The following is a 14846-nucleotide window of genomic DNA, read 5'->3' as shown; positions in this document are numbered from 1 at the left end:
CCCTGACCGCGCGCTTCGACCCGGAAGCTTGCAGCAAAGTCTCTAAATAAACAAACTTCAAACTGAAAACTATTCAAAATAAAACATGCAGATTTCTCTCTGTATTTTTTCATTGTTATACTGTTTAGAGCGTTAAATTTTCTGCCTGCTGACAATTTTTTTTTTTTTACAACAGCAGAAAAATTCGAGACTGAAAACAATTGCAAACATTACTGTCACTCATTTTGAACTGAGTGCTCAATTGCCAGCATCAGCACCTATAACAGGTCTATTCTCAAAGTTAGTTGAGTTTTTAATCTGGCTCCATGGCACAGGTGACAGAAGAATTAGAAAAAAATTCTTTTGTTTTAATCCCCCAGACTTATACCACTTGTGTAAGATTCAGGTTAAAGGTGAGTTGCAGCCTCAAACTGAAGAAAACAAAAAAAGTGACTGAAATCAAATTTGCAGCATTCTTTGCAACCATCGCTAAACAACCAACCTTCTCCTCCGCTGGTCTCTCTTGCCCTCTTCTTATAAAACACATCTCAGGTGGAGATGAAGATACTCCTTAAGAAACACCCCAATATACCTAGAGTAATAAATGTCACTCCTTCTAATTTGTAACTTTCTTTTATTACAGTGTATTTATGAGGCCTCGATTTTAATTCAATGCCTGATTTAGATATTTCATAGCGGAACATATACCTTTTTCTATTTTATTTTTGTTGTTGTTGTTCAGTGGTTTAGTGTTGTGTTTCTTATGTTGTTGGTTTTTTTCCGGGATGGGTGGATTGGTTCTTTTTGTTTTGTTTTGTTATGTTTTTTTTCTAATTATCCTAACAATGTTGTTCCAGGATCCACTCTCAGTAAAAGTTTCACCAAATCTCAGCCTCTCTTAGGATTTCATGAATAATTGCCATCAGCAAGTTGAACCCAGAATGGCATCTCTGACTTCCATGAGTAGTTTTCCCATGGTATTCTCTCCAACAATTTCACCTGTTTTCTTGTCCCTTTTTCCAGTCCAAAAATCCGTTTGACCTCGAGTTGGAATGTGGATTAGCTGTGTGCCCACAGTTCCTAAAAGGAGGCTTCTATAAGGCTCTTGTTCGAATTTTCTTTGCAAAGCTCTTTTCATCCTATGCTTTGCCACCCCTTGGTCTAAACCGTCAGCAGCTAAAGTCAACTTGTACTTTGCAGAACCAGATTTTGAACCGGCAGACTTGGCAAGTTTTCCTTTCGCGATTTCTTCTTTAGCATTTCTGGCTGAAGTTTCGTTCTTCTTCTTGTCAAATTCTCCACCTTTCATGAACCGTGCCCTGTCTTCTGGAATGAACTTCATGCCTTGGAAATAATGTTCCACTGACGGAAACACACCTTCCGGCATCTCGATATCAACCTCGTAAAAATTTGAAAATTGGCAATAGGGCAATCTAGAACGAGAGAAAAAGAATATCGGTTCCAGATTTTCTTCAGCGCTTTTTGCACTTTGTTTTGAAGGGCTTGAAGATGACATTACTGCCAGACGTTTTCCAAAACACCGTTATTACCACCGTTTAGGCCAAGTGAATGGAAAAGAACACATAAATGTAAATTGTATGGCTGAAATTACATCAAATGGTGCAATTTCCGGACGTCGACTTCTCATCCGCCATGTTGGAATGACTGGACTACACGAAGGCCTGGGACCCACGGTAGGGGCACAGGACACCCATCCATGTGCCTGCAGAGTCTTCTTGCCCGGAAATTACACCGAACACAAAGCCCGAATAGTGCAAACGCGCTCAAATTATAGTAACAGAAACGTTCGCAATTCTCACGTCTAATGAAACCGTCAAATTCCAAAAATAGTTAATTTGAAACCTCGCATACCGTATGACGTCCATCAAGCGCCTAATGGATCTAGTAAAATCGAAAACTTATAAACGAAAAAGTTATTTCTTCCTCGTGGGAAAACTTCAAGAAAAATTTAACGCTGCTCCAATTGTCAGCACAAAAACACAATTCTCGACCTTCTTTCGCTTTAATTCTTTTGTCATTGCTTTGCTGATTGGGAATTATAATGTAGTTCTTCCAAGTGAAACAGAATACCTGGATACCTCATATCATTTGACTTTAAGTCCGTTTTAATTTGCCAAAGGCAAATGTCAGAGAAAGTAATATACAAAGCTCAACACCTTTTTTTATTATTATTTGGCAATAAACCCACAGAATTGCTTAATCTACTGATTTTGGTGAGACGCTGATAAATTAGTTGTCGTTGAAGATTGCTACCAGAAGATAACAGATATTGTCTGAACTCTGGTTATAAAAACAAGTTTTGCAGAGATGTTTCACTCACTGAACAAGCAAGAAGCTTAGGAGTCCCAGCAAGATCAATTTCAAGATCTAGAACTAAATATATTCAAAATCACATAGAGAACCTGTTAAACATGTCCATAAATTTTCAAAATAATTTGGATATTCGTGAACGCCACGTTAAGAGCTCGAGGCATTGGGTGTTGTCAGGGAACAACGCTTTTCCTGAAAAAATGACAATCAGTTTTTGAGATGGTTTTTTTTGTTTTGCCGCGTTTCTGTCACACAGTTGAAGTAGATGGAAAGCTGTGAGCAGTTGCTTTAACGAAATGAGAGAGAAAAACATTTAATACTGCGTCCTTAACAAGCGTCTCTGTTTGATAAACAAAGGACAAAATAACTAATGAGGGCATAAAGGTATATGTTAATTGTTCCTGACTTGGACATAATATAATAGACAAAGGCTGAATAACATTTCCGAAACATAATTCTTTAGAAAAACGGTACGATTGTTGTTTGCGAACTTCTTAAATTCTACATACCGAAGCAAAACCACAAGTTTACTAAAAGCTTTCTCGGAGAAAACATAAACATGGATCGACATTGTTTGCGCCTCTGTTACCTTATCGCGTTTCTGTTTTGGTCCCAACACCCAACTTCAATAACCTGCGAGACCCAGCGAAAACTTGTGATGGTAAATGTGGTGAGTCAAAGTAATAACTTGTGCTTTTAAATACTACACGCTATAAGGAGACTCGACTTTTGAGCGGAAGAAATTGTTACCTTTTTGTTGTCACTTTCCAGCAATGAGATTATAAACCGTTTCATGAGATTGAAATTGTTACAGAATATTGACAAGGTCTAGAACAAACCACGTTGATGTATAATCCGCTTTGTTCTTTCTAAAAATCCTGAACTGCCATACGTTTTTCCAGCTTTGTAAAGTTGTTTGAACAGAACTTTCAATACATTCCAACTGAAATACGCAAAGGTAAAGCCAAAGTGTTTTTTTTTTTTTTCAGAAACGCATCAAAATTAATTGTGGTAATAGTTTTTTTTTTTTTTTTTTTTTTTCACTGAGAACGGTCAATCGTCAAGCCTAGGTAATAATGAATGAATTTCTAAGTTGTTGCTAGTCACTGTTATCTGATCCGAGCCTGTGAGCATGATATCAACACATATATATTTTTTATTCTTTGGAATTCCCTAACGAGAACATCATATTCTTTTCTGATGTCACGAAAGTGAACAAAGGGACTGATGATGTTTAAATGGCTTTGAATCCCATTTAAATATTAGCCTCTATAAATTGGACTCATCATTTTCGACCCTTTATAGGAACAACGTCTTCTCGAAAAGTACAGACAAACCATTCTGTTCTCAGCGTATTCCTGATTTTAGTTGCTGCTAGTTGCGTTCTATCGTGCGTCACACCCTCAACTGCCGATCGCTCAAGGGAATTTTCAATCCTTTTAGTCAGGTGGTCTACTGTAGTAACTTTACTTCCACGCTCACTGAAGCATCAAGGTTTATATTATCCACTCTCCTCCCGCTCATTCTCTTTTGTCGGCTTGCATTGTCCATCTTTTCATTTTTTTCCTACGCCATACTTTACTCCAAAAATTTTCCTGCCAATTTCCCTCACATAAACTCATTTTTGGTCTAAATCGTCTAATTTCGGTATGAGGTTGAGTCCAGGTGAAGCGTCCTTTTTTCTTTCTGAAAAGGTGTTGAATTACAGCGCATTTGTTTGGAGCATGAAAACTAAGAAATATTTTTTTCAATTTTCTTTTTATCAAATTGCAACAATTGATTTTCAACTCTTTGTAAATGTTTTCATGTTCAGGATGTTGTAGATTTTATGTCAAAACGTGTCTCTTTAATAATGCATCTATGGATGTGCTAACATATTCACACAACGTGGAGAAGTAAAGATAGGCTTTCTCTCTCGGCAGGTTTATCGCCATGGTGACCGCTCTCCTACTCATATTTATCCAAATGATCCGTACCAAGAAGACGTGTGGCCGCAGGGAATTGGAATGCTAACACAAGTCAGTACTGACCAAAAAAATTTTTCTCAGATAATGACAAAATCCCTCTCTCCTCCGCAGAAGTTTGAAACGTTCGTTATAGAATGTTGCTGTGCGAGGTGAGCGCAGGCGCAACGTAACTCTAGGCCTGCACTCATATCGTGTTCAGCAGATTTTCTCCACCCAAAAAACCCTTCGAGTCTCTGCGTAGGAGAGATCAGGACAGAGACAACCACAAAATAAGGCGTAACTAGAAAATCAAGCGGCAAATGTTTTTTTGCACAATTTCAGTGAATTCAAGGCATCAGATTTTCATAAAGAAAGTCGTCGTTTTTGTTGACATCTTTAAATTATCTAGACAGGCTTCATAATGACTGGAGTATGTTTATATTTTCACAAAGAAACGCTCTAAGCCGGCATCCGGTGGGAGGGAGGTCCCATATAAAAAGGACGAGGGTGCTCGTCGGAGAACCCCTGACTGGTACCAAGATCCTGTTTTGTGGGCGTGGCTTGAAATTTCTTTTCACCCCTAATAAGAGGCACCACATTATCTCCTGTCATATTTTTTTTCGGCTCAATGCACTAAAAGGTGGCCCGAAAGCTCCTGCTGAGGAACTTTCGAGGCTAAACATCCTAAGAGGCACCAAAAACTGCTGTTCTAACCCCTGAAAGGTACGACAAGCAGCGCCGTCCTTTTTATATGAAAGGCCTTCCCCCCGCCCCCCCCCCCCTCCCCACGCGGGGGTGGGCGACATATGCTCTCGGTAACTTCCTCACTTTTAGTCAAGACATCGACCTTTCTAAATGAAAGCAATACAAATAAATCTAAACCTTATCTTTTAAGCGTGGCTATTGTCATTCATATTTTGAAGTTGTTTTGACAGGCTTCCTTAATGACATAGACTATTTCCATGTTTTTAGAAAGGAATGCGAGGAGAATATGCTCTTGGTAAATTCCTCAAGAGTCGATATGTCGAAGGGTATAAGCTATTAAATGCCACTTACATTCTCAAAGAGGTAAGGGAGTTTTCATCCTCTTTACGAGTGAATACACATCAATGAACGAGTATATCTGTTTAACGTATCCAAATTAGCCAATCAGAAACTGTATCTACTGTCCTGATATCCCGCGATATCAAGTCACTTGGCCGAATTCTTGTACGATAAATACCTAATCTTAATCGGCGGCATATTAGACTCGTTTGGTCTCGCCTTGGGTATTTTGGCTCGACTACGTCTGGCCAAAATATTAACCATGGCCTGACCAAACTGATATGCCGCCGAAGCGCACCAAACAGGTGCGATTAGGAATAAGAACTGAAATCGGGTTAGCTCGTGCAGTCGGTCAGTCTATGAGTTGTAAACTTTATTGAGTGATTCCGCTGACCAGTGGATCAGACTTAGTGAATGTTTTGCGAATTTCGTAGGGACAGTAAAAAGCTCTCCTTACTCCAGACAGCATAGTGGTTCAGCATATCGAAGATGTTGTTTTCAAATGTTGATATCCGTCCTGTTCACAATGTGCACTGGCTTATAAGATCAACTTATTGTACGATATTTCCATCAAGACGTTTGTTTTCATTTACCTGCTGGTTTTCCCAAACAGATCTACATTCGGAGTAGTGACTATGACCGAACACTAATGAGTGCACAGACACAGCTGAATGGCCTGTACCCACCAAAAGGTCATCAGGTAAACATATCTGCAACTCTCCCCTCTTCAACGTTACAGCGATTTTCATTGATCAACTAAAAAAAATGGGGATGTGTCTCACGGACGTTTTACTCCACAAGGTTATGATGTCATGAAAAAGACGGTGCCCGTAGCTTGAGTTTTCAAGTGAGAGAAGAAGTGACATCTTCTCCACCACAATCAGATTCTCGCTGACAAGCGGATTTATGTATGTTTTCAACTCTCGAATAGTTTATTTCGCTATTTACGGGTGTTTACACTGAGCGGCTGTCTCTGCGACTAAATTTATTCAGTTGTTTTAAGCCATTATGTTTCTTGATGCTGTTGCGATTTAAAAGTACAGTGTTAAACACTTTAAACACTTGTACAGCACACGGAATACAATAATGGGTAATTGAACAAATATCAGCCAAGTTGGCTATATGTTGGTCAAATTTTGCGTCCGAGAAGCAGAAAACGAGAACGAAGTAAGCATCAAAGGTCATCAATGCCGGGCAATAAGGGGATGTTTTTTGTGTTCATCTTCAGATATGGCGAGATAATTTAGACTGGCAACCAATAGGAATCCATGTAGTACCGTTGGAAGACGATTATGTAAGTTTTTTCCTGTATATGTTCATCGTCGCTTTAAGTATAAATAGCAACCAATTCAGTTAGTCTTCAGTTCTGTAATAAGCACTACTAGCAATTTAAGAATTGTCAAGGGACTGTGTCGAAGGACCGGACTGCACAAAAGTAGAGAGGACCAAGTAGGAGGGAAAACAAGTCAGTAATAATGTACAAGGATTATAACTTCTGCTATTGGCTAACAAATTGTTTTGCTTTGACGCAGCTGCTCGCACCTTTTGACTACCCCTGCGATCGATATTTTAAACTTTACGACGAGGGCAAAAAGCAGCCCGAATACATAGAGATGTCCCTGAAATACAAGGTAATAATCTACTTACTATGCCACGTGGACTTAGCATGCAATTCTAGTGTGAAACAAACCACAGTACAACAGGATTTACCAGACCATAGTCTATACCACACCTATAGGGGGGCCACGATATTGTTGACGCATTGTTATTTTGAACCTCATTTCGTTGTCAGTAGACCATTTACCCTGGTTTTATTGAATTTCGTTCCCAGGTTACCCCTCTCTTTTTCCCTTCCCCTGAAGCGAGAGATAGAGAGACCCTTGTTCAGCAACAGCAGCAGTTTACAAACAAATGCTATAGGGAAGGGAAAAAGAGAGGTCCTGGGATAGAGGATGATTTGATTAGATCTTATACAGTATTATTATTAGACATCTTAAATATTTATACTGTGAGTATTTTTTCAATTGTTTCTTTTTCCTCTTTTCCTCTATTTATTTTGTGTCCCAAATTAGTATGGGATTTCCAAGGCTTCAAGGCATTGACACGTCAATAAAGTTTCTATCTATCTATCCCTTCTCCCCTATACAATGATGTGTTTTCAGTCGTCATGCTTAACTTGTCGCAGCAAACTTAGAGAACTGGAAGGGAAAGAAATACTGTGGCATAGGGTGGTTAATTTTACATTTAAAAGTAAAAGTGCATTGCACGAAACGTTCTTCGCAATACAATGTGAACTATTTACGTCGCCCATTGAACAAGTCTCTGGATTTAAATTAGTCCGATCGTTAGCCAAAAAGATTGTCTTTGAACTGTTGGGTGAAAAAATCTATTGTACGAGAAAGTTTGGCTATAACTGTACACAGGAGCCCATAACTAAGAGCGTGCAACTACCCCATATTCCTGTCACGGCGGCACCGACCGATTTGTTTTTAGTTTGAATTTACCGCGAATTCAGATCCCCGCTGGAACCACATGCAGTGACCAATCACAAGCACGGACTTAAATTTTAACCGACGTCATCATTTCACTAGAAGATTAAAAAGAAAAACCGCCATTTTTTTCCTCACCGATGCATGCTCATGTAGACTGGAATTGACCTATTTCGCGGGAAAGGAAGCCTAAAAATAGACAGGTCTGTAAAACTGCCGTGACATAGGCTTAGGATGGGAGTTGCATTGCACGCTCCTAGTGATGGGTTTCTGTCGTAAATGATCTTAAATTTGATACCATGCGTTGGGAAAGGATGCCTATGTCAGGGCGGGGAGAGGAGTACGTTTTAACCCCAATATATACGGTATTATTAACGATGTTGTCTATCGACACTTGTCAGGATTTGCTGGACTATGTCTCTAAAAACAGTGGAGAAGAAATTGACGTGTCGAGTATGTGGAGTATTGTTGACCCATTGATTAGTGAGGTAAAGCAGACCAGTTAGTGGATTAAGCTTTGTTTGACTACGCCAGAGAAATTTGAAAACGCAGCTTTGTTTCTATGGTTATCCCTACCGTCCACACTAATCCCTGACGAAAACGGAGCTTTTCGAAAACGCTTCTCAAACCGGAGGAATTAAAAAGAAAACGCCGGCTTTGCGTTTTAGTGTGCACAGAAAACAGTTTGAAAACGGAGCTTTTCGAAAACGCTTCTCAAACCGGGGGAATTAAAAAAAAAAATCGCCGGCTTTGCGTTGTTTAGTGTGCACGGAAAACAGTTTGAAAACGCAGCTTTTCGAAAACGATGGCGTCACGATAATCACCTGACTTCCCTGCCCGAGTTTTCCTCAGACAAAAATCTGAAATGACCGGTGATTGTCGCGTTTTCAAATTTCTCCGGCGTAGTGTGGAAGGGTTTCACATTAGATTAGCCAGAACTATAGCGTGTGCTTCTTAACCAATATGCAAGGCAAGCGTAGAAATACATTTCAAACGGAAACACATTACCCCAGTGCAAACCTGGTAAAGAACTCCTTTCCAATTAAACTGATCCCCGCAGAAAAAACGGACGATATTTACCAACCATACCAAATTATTACTGTAAGCTATTGCTGTATTTGGGGACCAGGGATGGCGCAGCGGTGAGAGCGCTTCCCTCCCACTAATGTGGACCGGGTTCGATTCCGGTCCGGCGTCATATGTGGGTTGAGTTTGTTTTTGGTTCTCGCCTTGCTCCGAGGGTTTCTCTCCGGGTTCTCCGGTTTTCCTCCCTCCACAAAAACCAACTCTCTAAATTCCAATTGGACCAGGATAGAGGATCCGCGTGAAAACCAGCTAAGGCTGATGTGGCGTTCTCTCTAAATATTTTATCATATCATATCGTATCTTATGCAATAAAACACTTATTCCCAATTACTTTGCACTTAGTCATATGACGGTCCCACTGTACCTTCAAAATGAAGCAAAGCAGGTTCTTACGCGTCAGAGAAGTAAGTTTACATTTGCTTACTATATGGAAGTTCTGCAAAACTTAAAAATGAGTCACAACATTGTTTGATAATGATAGGGGATCACAACTTCCATTTTAGCCTGGAAATAACTTTTAAGACTGCTAAAAATAGTTTATTCAACCAATATTAATCTTGTTCAAGAGATTATCTCTTGTCTTGCATTTTTTTCTTCTAGAAAGCTCACAATATGAAACTGCCTGACTGGGTTTTAAACGGTTCAACGTATGAAGATATGAGAAAAGTGTCTGATTATGGCATGGGGTGGAATTTTAACACCCGTGAAAAAGCGAGACTCACTGGAGGTTTGTGCAGGGGGGGGGGGGGGTATTTTGGGATCGGTTGGTAATCAAACAAGAGGGAGGGGGAATGATTGTTTCGCCGTCCCCTTCAAACATCCAGGACCGCTGGAGATATGTCTCTGGCCCAGAAATAACGAGTTTTATGTGGAGGAGAGTTGCTATATTGGCTTGCGTGTTGCTCTGCAGTCTTTGCATTTGAACTTCTCTATCAAGTCAGTGAAGCATATTAATTGGAGGTTGTTCCGAGATTTTTTAAAAGTAGGTATTAGTGGGTCATTTACAAGGGGAGAAAAGTTGTAAAGTGACCTCTCCTCTTGAATGACATGCTCATTTCTGCTCGTGTATATTGCTTTTAAAGACAGGAATTTACGAGTAACCGCAATTTAAAATACTTTGGCTATGCTTCCGACTTGTGCCAAAATAGAAAATTCGCACAAATTATTGTTTTGGTAGGACATTGATAATGGGTAGTGACAAGAGATTATCAAGGTAAGTACGTTGATAATCTCTTGGTAATGACGATTTTGGCCGCCACTTTGATTCTGTGTAGCGACTGAATTGCATTCTATAACTGATGCATGTATGCTTACATGAGGTGCCGCTTTCTTTTATCTCTGGCCTTTGTACCTCATTAAAAATCACTCTAATAAATGTCCGGGTACTATATCGAAAATTTTAGAACTTAAAATCTTGGAATATAAATTCCAATTGTTATTGTAGGTGCACTGGTGGGAAGAATGATTGAAAACATGAAACTCGTCTCATCGCCGAAGACAGGAGGAGACCCAGCCAAGAAAATCTATCTGTATTCAGCTGTAAGTGAAAACCAAGTGCTAGTTACGCCTGTCTACAGAGGGTCCTAATGATAACGTAACAGTTCATAGAGACCCATAACGATTTTTAAAATGAATGAAGGCTGAAATAATATGAGATGCAATGTTAAAAAAGATATGAGGCAGTGCTAGCCTCGTTTCCAGTATTGACAACTGAGATTAAACTTTGATTTTCCGAAATTAAGTTAGACCATCAAAATGTCCTCTTTTCTCTCAACGTATCCATGGTGGCGGAGGTGAAGGACTCCGATAACCTCAAGCAGAGCTTCTTTCTCCGCGTTCAACGTATATATCAAGATTATTTGGGGAGGGTTGCGTTTCGCCCAATGACGGCACGTGCTTAAAAACGATCACAGTGCTTTACAGCCTGAAGAAAATAATCATGTGCGAATGTTCTCACTCTGTCACACAGTCCCATTCGAAATCATATGATTCTTTTACCAGGAACGCCTCGCTTCTCGCCATGAACATACGTACATACTTGAGCGCGTACTGTCGCTCTAACTTAATTGAGTACTTGGTTTATTGTGACATCTAGGTTTTTCCCTGATTAAAATTAATTTGCCTCTCTTTAGCACGACACCACGCTTTCAGCATTTATGAGTGCTCTTGAAGTATTCGATGGAATTTCACCAGATTACTCGAGCGCAGTCATGATTGAACTGTTCCAATCCAGAGAGTGAGTAGAATTTTGAATATCAGTTATACTCTCGCCCCATAACAATCTGGAACTCAAACATAAGTCTACTTGTTAATTAGTAGAGAATCAACTTGTTTTATTAAAAATACTCGAATCTGACTGATTCTCTCATCCTTGTCTACTCGCTAATAGCTCATAATAGTGCTTGCGATGCCTTCGAAGAGAGAACTTATTCTAAAATCTCTTGGAGTGCAATCCGGCTTTAGGTATCGAATAACACAATAAGGTTACTGTCTTACAATTGGCTGTGCCTCTTTGAATATTCTTCACGCCAAATTGCACTCAGGTTGAGGCCTCGTTCAATGTTGCCAGTCCTCGAAATTTCTTCCATCCGATTGTTTCTACTTTTAACTTTATTGTTACAGTTCAGACAGCATGTAGACCGCTAACATACGCTAATTATACGAAGTTCGCGCGCAGTGGGATTTCGGTTCATCACACTCGTCTCAACTTGATTATTCTTCCAATAATTATCAATACTGAATTGAAGTTTGAACCATATTTACAGAGGCCTGGAGGTTCGTGTGATGTATCGATTTGGTCAAAATGTGCCCCATGCACTGATACTGCCTGAGTGTGAAGAGTTCTGTCCACTGGATGAATTCATCACGTAAGCTCATTGCAATGCTCTGCAATTTTTGTTATCTTTTTTTTTTCTTTTTTCGCTAAAACTCACAACCTAATTCCGTTTTTCAGGTTAACGCATGACGTCATACCAGTCGATATAAAAAAGGAATGTGCGCTTGAGCAGGAGAAGTGTACTTGCGTTAAAGGTGTGTCAGAAACTAACAGAACTGGGTAGCCAAGTGGTAATGAATATGGTACCACCGTGTTAAGTCAGACTGAGCTTTATTCCTCGATTCCCGACCTGATTTCACTGCCTTCCTTACCATCGACGGGAGCATTTCAGATATCAGAGACGCGTAATCTGTACCTCAGCAAAAACTTGAGCAAGTTCAAAATGCTTCCGTAGTATGTCTTAGATTGTTAACTGCTCAATCCTTGTGATTAAAAAAAGGTCTACAAGGTTGTGTATTATACGTATCAGGAACTGTCTGCTCTAGATCTCGCGTGTTTATCTCCCTTCACTCCCCCACGGGGGTGGGGGCCTTATCCAATTGAACTACCCTTAAAGAAGTCAGAGACTTCTTCGATCGCAATTTACTAACTACAAGTCGCCTTCCTTACTTCTAGTGATTGATTATCAACCAAAGGGATGTTACAGGGAAGGCAAGCAAAAGAAGACCAGAATTTTTCCCAAGACATTCGGAGTCGTCAAACACATCGATCACAAGGATCCTGACATAGACCAGATCTTCAGTGAATGCAAGGACCTGGCAGAGAATAAAGGCTATGAAATGTTTGCTATTCAGGTGAAAACTAAAACTGTCTTTACTTATAATTAGGGAATATGATTTTCAAGCAAACAAGAAATAAACTTGATTGGGTCTCAATGAAATTTCTTATTAGTAAATACAATTAGCGATCCATTTTGGGAACTTTGATCTTTTTGCTTTACATCTTTCTTATTTTCAAATGGGTAGATTATCGATTCAATTGGAGACACTAGTGCATTAGACCTGAATTGACGCTGAAGAGCGTTTTTATTTAGTGACGTATAAACCCTTTATTCTCTGTATTCTGTCTACAGAATATCAACAAATGTGTGACATCCGTAGATGGAAAGGCAGTGGACTTTGCGAAGTATGGAAAATCCTCGAACTGTATTGAAGAGGATGATGGGCATGGCGTTGGAAAGAACAGTCGAACTAATTTCGTTTACTCAGGGTAAACATTTAAAGTGTTAACTGCAATTAACTTTTTTCATAAATGCCTACACTAGTCATGTACTGCATGCATTGATCAAATACTGATGTGGGGGGCGAGCCTAGAGGATCGGAGCTTTTTTGCTAAAAAAACATATACGGCTTCTAAGTGTTAGTTTTAACGCAATGATGACTGTGTGAGATTTTAGGCTTTTGATTTATTTTTTAGGTAAACTAGACAGTGGACACTTGATGTCGGCTACTCAACTGAGGCGTGAAAAATAAGTTACAGGGTTAAACATTTAGTTCATTCATGCGGGGAAATTCCTGTGTTAAGAGGTGGTTAGAAGTTTAATTTATTCAAATACTGCCATTATGGTGTAAGAAATCAATGTTAAGGGCAAAATAATAAAGCATATAATGTGAGGGATTTCTTGTGTACTTTCCTCATATAACATCAGAAATCAAAAGCCCAGGAATTAAATGTTCCCCTGTACGGAAATTCAGTGAATGGAACATGCATATGCAGGATTGACTTGACAAAAAAAGAATCGACTTAAAAGATGAAGATCCATCTTTCCTCTTTCATTTTACAAAGAGAAAGGTCTACACGCGCTTGCTTTTTTCTCTCTCTCCCCAGCCTCCCCGCACTCTGTATATTTTCCTCTCCCCAATCTCCCCAAGCGTTTCAGTCGCTACAGAGATAACTACAGAGATAGGATACCATTCGTACTGCATGAATTATCAATATTGCATATAACTCAACAAACCACATGAATAATTTGATATTGTCGATTGCAGTAGCCTAGAGAATGAACCAAGTGCAGAGGAACCGGTACTGCCAAAAGAATGTCATCATATCTATTCCTCCGTTTGATGAAAATGTCCAGACGAACGTTTTATTCTACCCACCCACCCACCCCATAGCCTATAAAATTGCACTGTGACTCTTGCCGTATCGCAGATAATTGTTGCAGTGCGTAATAGGAAACTATCCTTACGACTACCGGTTAACATATGATCGATATGAAGGTCGAGACAGAACTAAAGTCTCTCTCTGCGAGCGTTGTGGCAGTGATCGTTTCGATCGCTTTAATCGCTGGAGACTGGTTTCCATTTGATCGCAACCGATCGCCGAACATTTTTTGCGGCGATTGCAGCAAATCATACAGAAACCAGCCCTTTGCGAACACCTTCAACGAGCTGTTGCGGAAGAGACATGTGCAATAAAGAAAAGTCTTTTCTTTTTTTCCAAGTCGGCGTAGAGTTTTCTGTAGGTGGAGATTCCAATCTTATCGACAAGCCAAATGTTTTTTTCGTGGAACTTTGCTCAGAATCTGTCCACTTTTACACTCCAAGGCGAACTCTCCCAATGGACATTATGCATAAACTAAAAGTAGTGGGAATAAAACTAGTTCTTAAAAAAACAAGTTGGACTAACCGTAGGTACTTTAAAAAAATGTCTTTCTGATCAGGTAGGTTCTGTATTTTCAGTGACTAATATGTCTAATGGCCAGCGAAGTTTCTAACTTAGAAAATTGACAATTATTTAGTATTTTATTTTAGCGTGAAGTAACAGCCAGCGGGCCCTCGAATTGAAATCCACCAATCACACCCCACACACGTGATGGTTTAAAGCGTCAGCTAAAGTTGGTGTTTCATTTTCAAGGGAGCTTACAACAAACGCCCGAGTGGTTTTCGTCTTTTAAGACGATTAAACATAACGGGATTTCTAAGTCGCCATTGTCATTAAGTGAAACCATTAGCCATAAATAGAGGTCTGACATAAGGTATCCAAAGTTGGTAGAGGTCTGAATTAAGCGATCAAAAATCACACGTTCTGATCAGAGATGGGGCAAAGTCGCACACCCCCATTCTCCAGGCTACACAATCGTCTCACTTAGTTTTTAGGGATATCAGTATTTTTCCTGTCGTGCTGCCAAAGTGC

The 14846-nt window shown here is 39.7% G+C and overlaps 2 protein-coding genes across 3 annotated transcripts; one reads left to right on the top strand and one right to left on the bottom strand.

Annotated features, from left to right (window-relative positions):
- Positions 1-593: 593 nt before the first annotated feature.
- Positions 594-1662, bottom strand: LOC110052786 (uncharacterized). 2 transcript variants are annotated; one of them, XM_020758958.2, is made up of 2 exons: positions 1592-1662; positions 594-1412 (listed from the first exon to the last, which is right to left on the bottom strand). In XM_020758958.2, exon 2 carries the CDS (start codon positions 1364-1366, stop codon positions 902-904), a length of 465 nt encoding a protein of 154 aa, XP_020614617.2. In that variant the 5' UTR covers positions 1367-1412; positions 1592-1662; the 3' UTR covers positions 594-901. The 2 variants fall into 2 exon arrangements, with proteins under 2 accessions (XP_020614617.2, XP_020614616.2); XM_020758957.2 differs by having other exon boundaries at positions 594-1656.
- Positions 1663-2789: 1127 nt separating this feature from the next.
- Positions 2790-12924, top strand: LOC110052874 (prostatic acid phosphatase-like). Its single transcript, XM_089271690.1, has 14 exons — positions 2790-2980; positions 4233-4328; positions 5229-5324; positions 5914-6000; positions 6529-6594; positions 6833-6931; positions 8191-8277; positions 9476-9602; positions 10320-10414; positions 11008-11111; positions 11641-11742; positions 11829-11905; positions 12327-12505; positions 12784-12924. The coding sequence occupies exons 1-14, from the start codon at positions 2870-2872 to the stop codon at positions 12922-12924; spliced, it is 1467 nt and encodes a 488-aa protein (XP_089127816.1). The 5' UTR covers positions 2790-2869.
- The last annotated feature ends 1922 nt before the right edge of the window (positions 12925-14846 follow it).

Source organism: Orbicella faveolata, unplaced genomic scaffold, assembly GCF_042242905.1.
Source record: "Orbicella faveolata isolate gen_17 unplaced genomic scaffold, um_ofav_v1 contig_1, whole genome shotgun sequence".
Taxonomy (NCBI): Eukaryota; Metazoa; Cnidaria; class Anthozoa; order Scleractinia; family Merulinidae; genus Orbicella; species Orbicella faveolata.
Note: the sequence above shows the minus strand (reverse complement) of the source record. Positions and strands in the feature narration are given on the sequence as shown.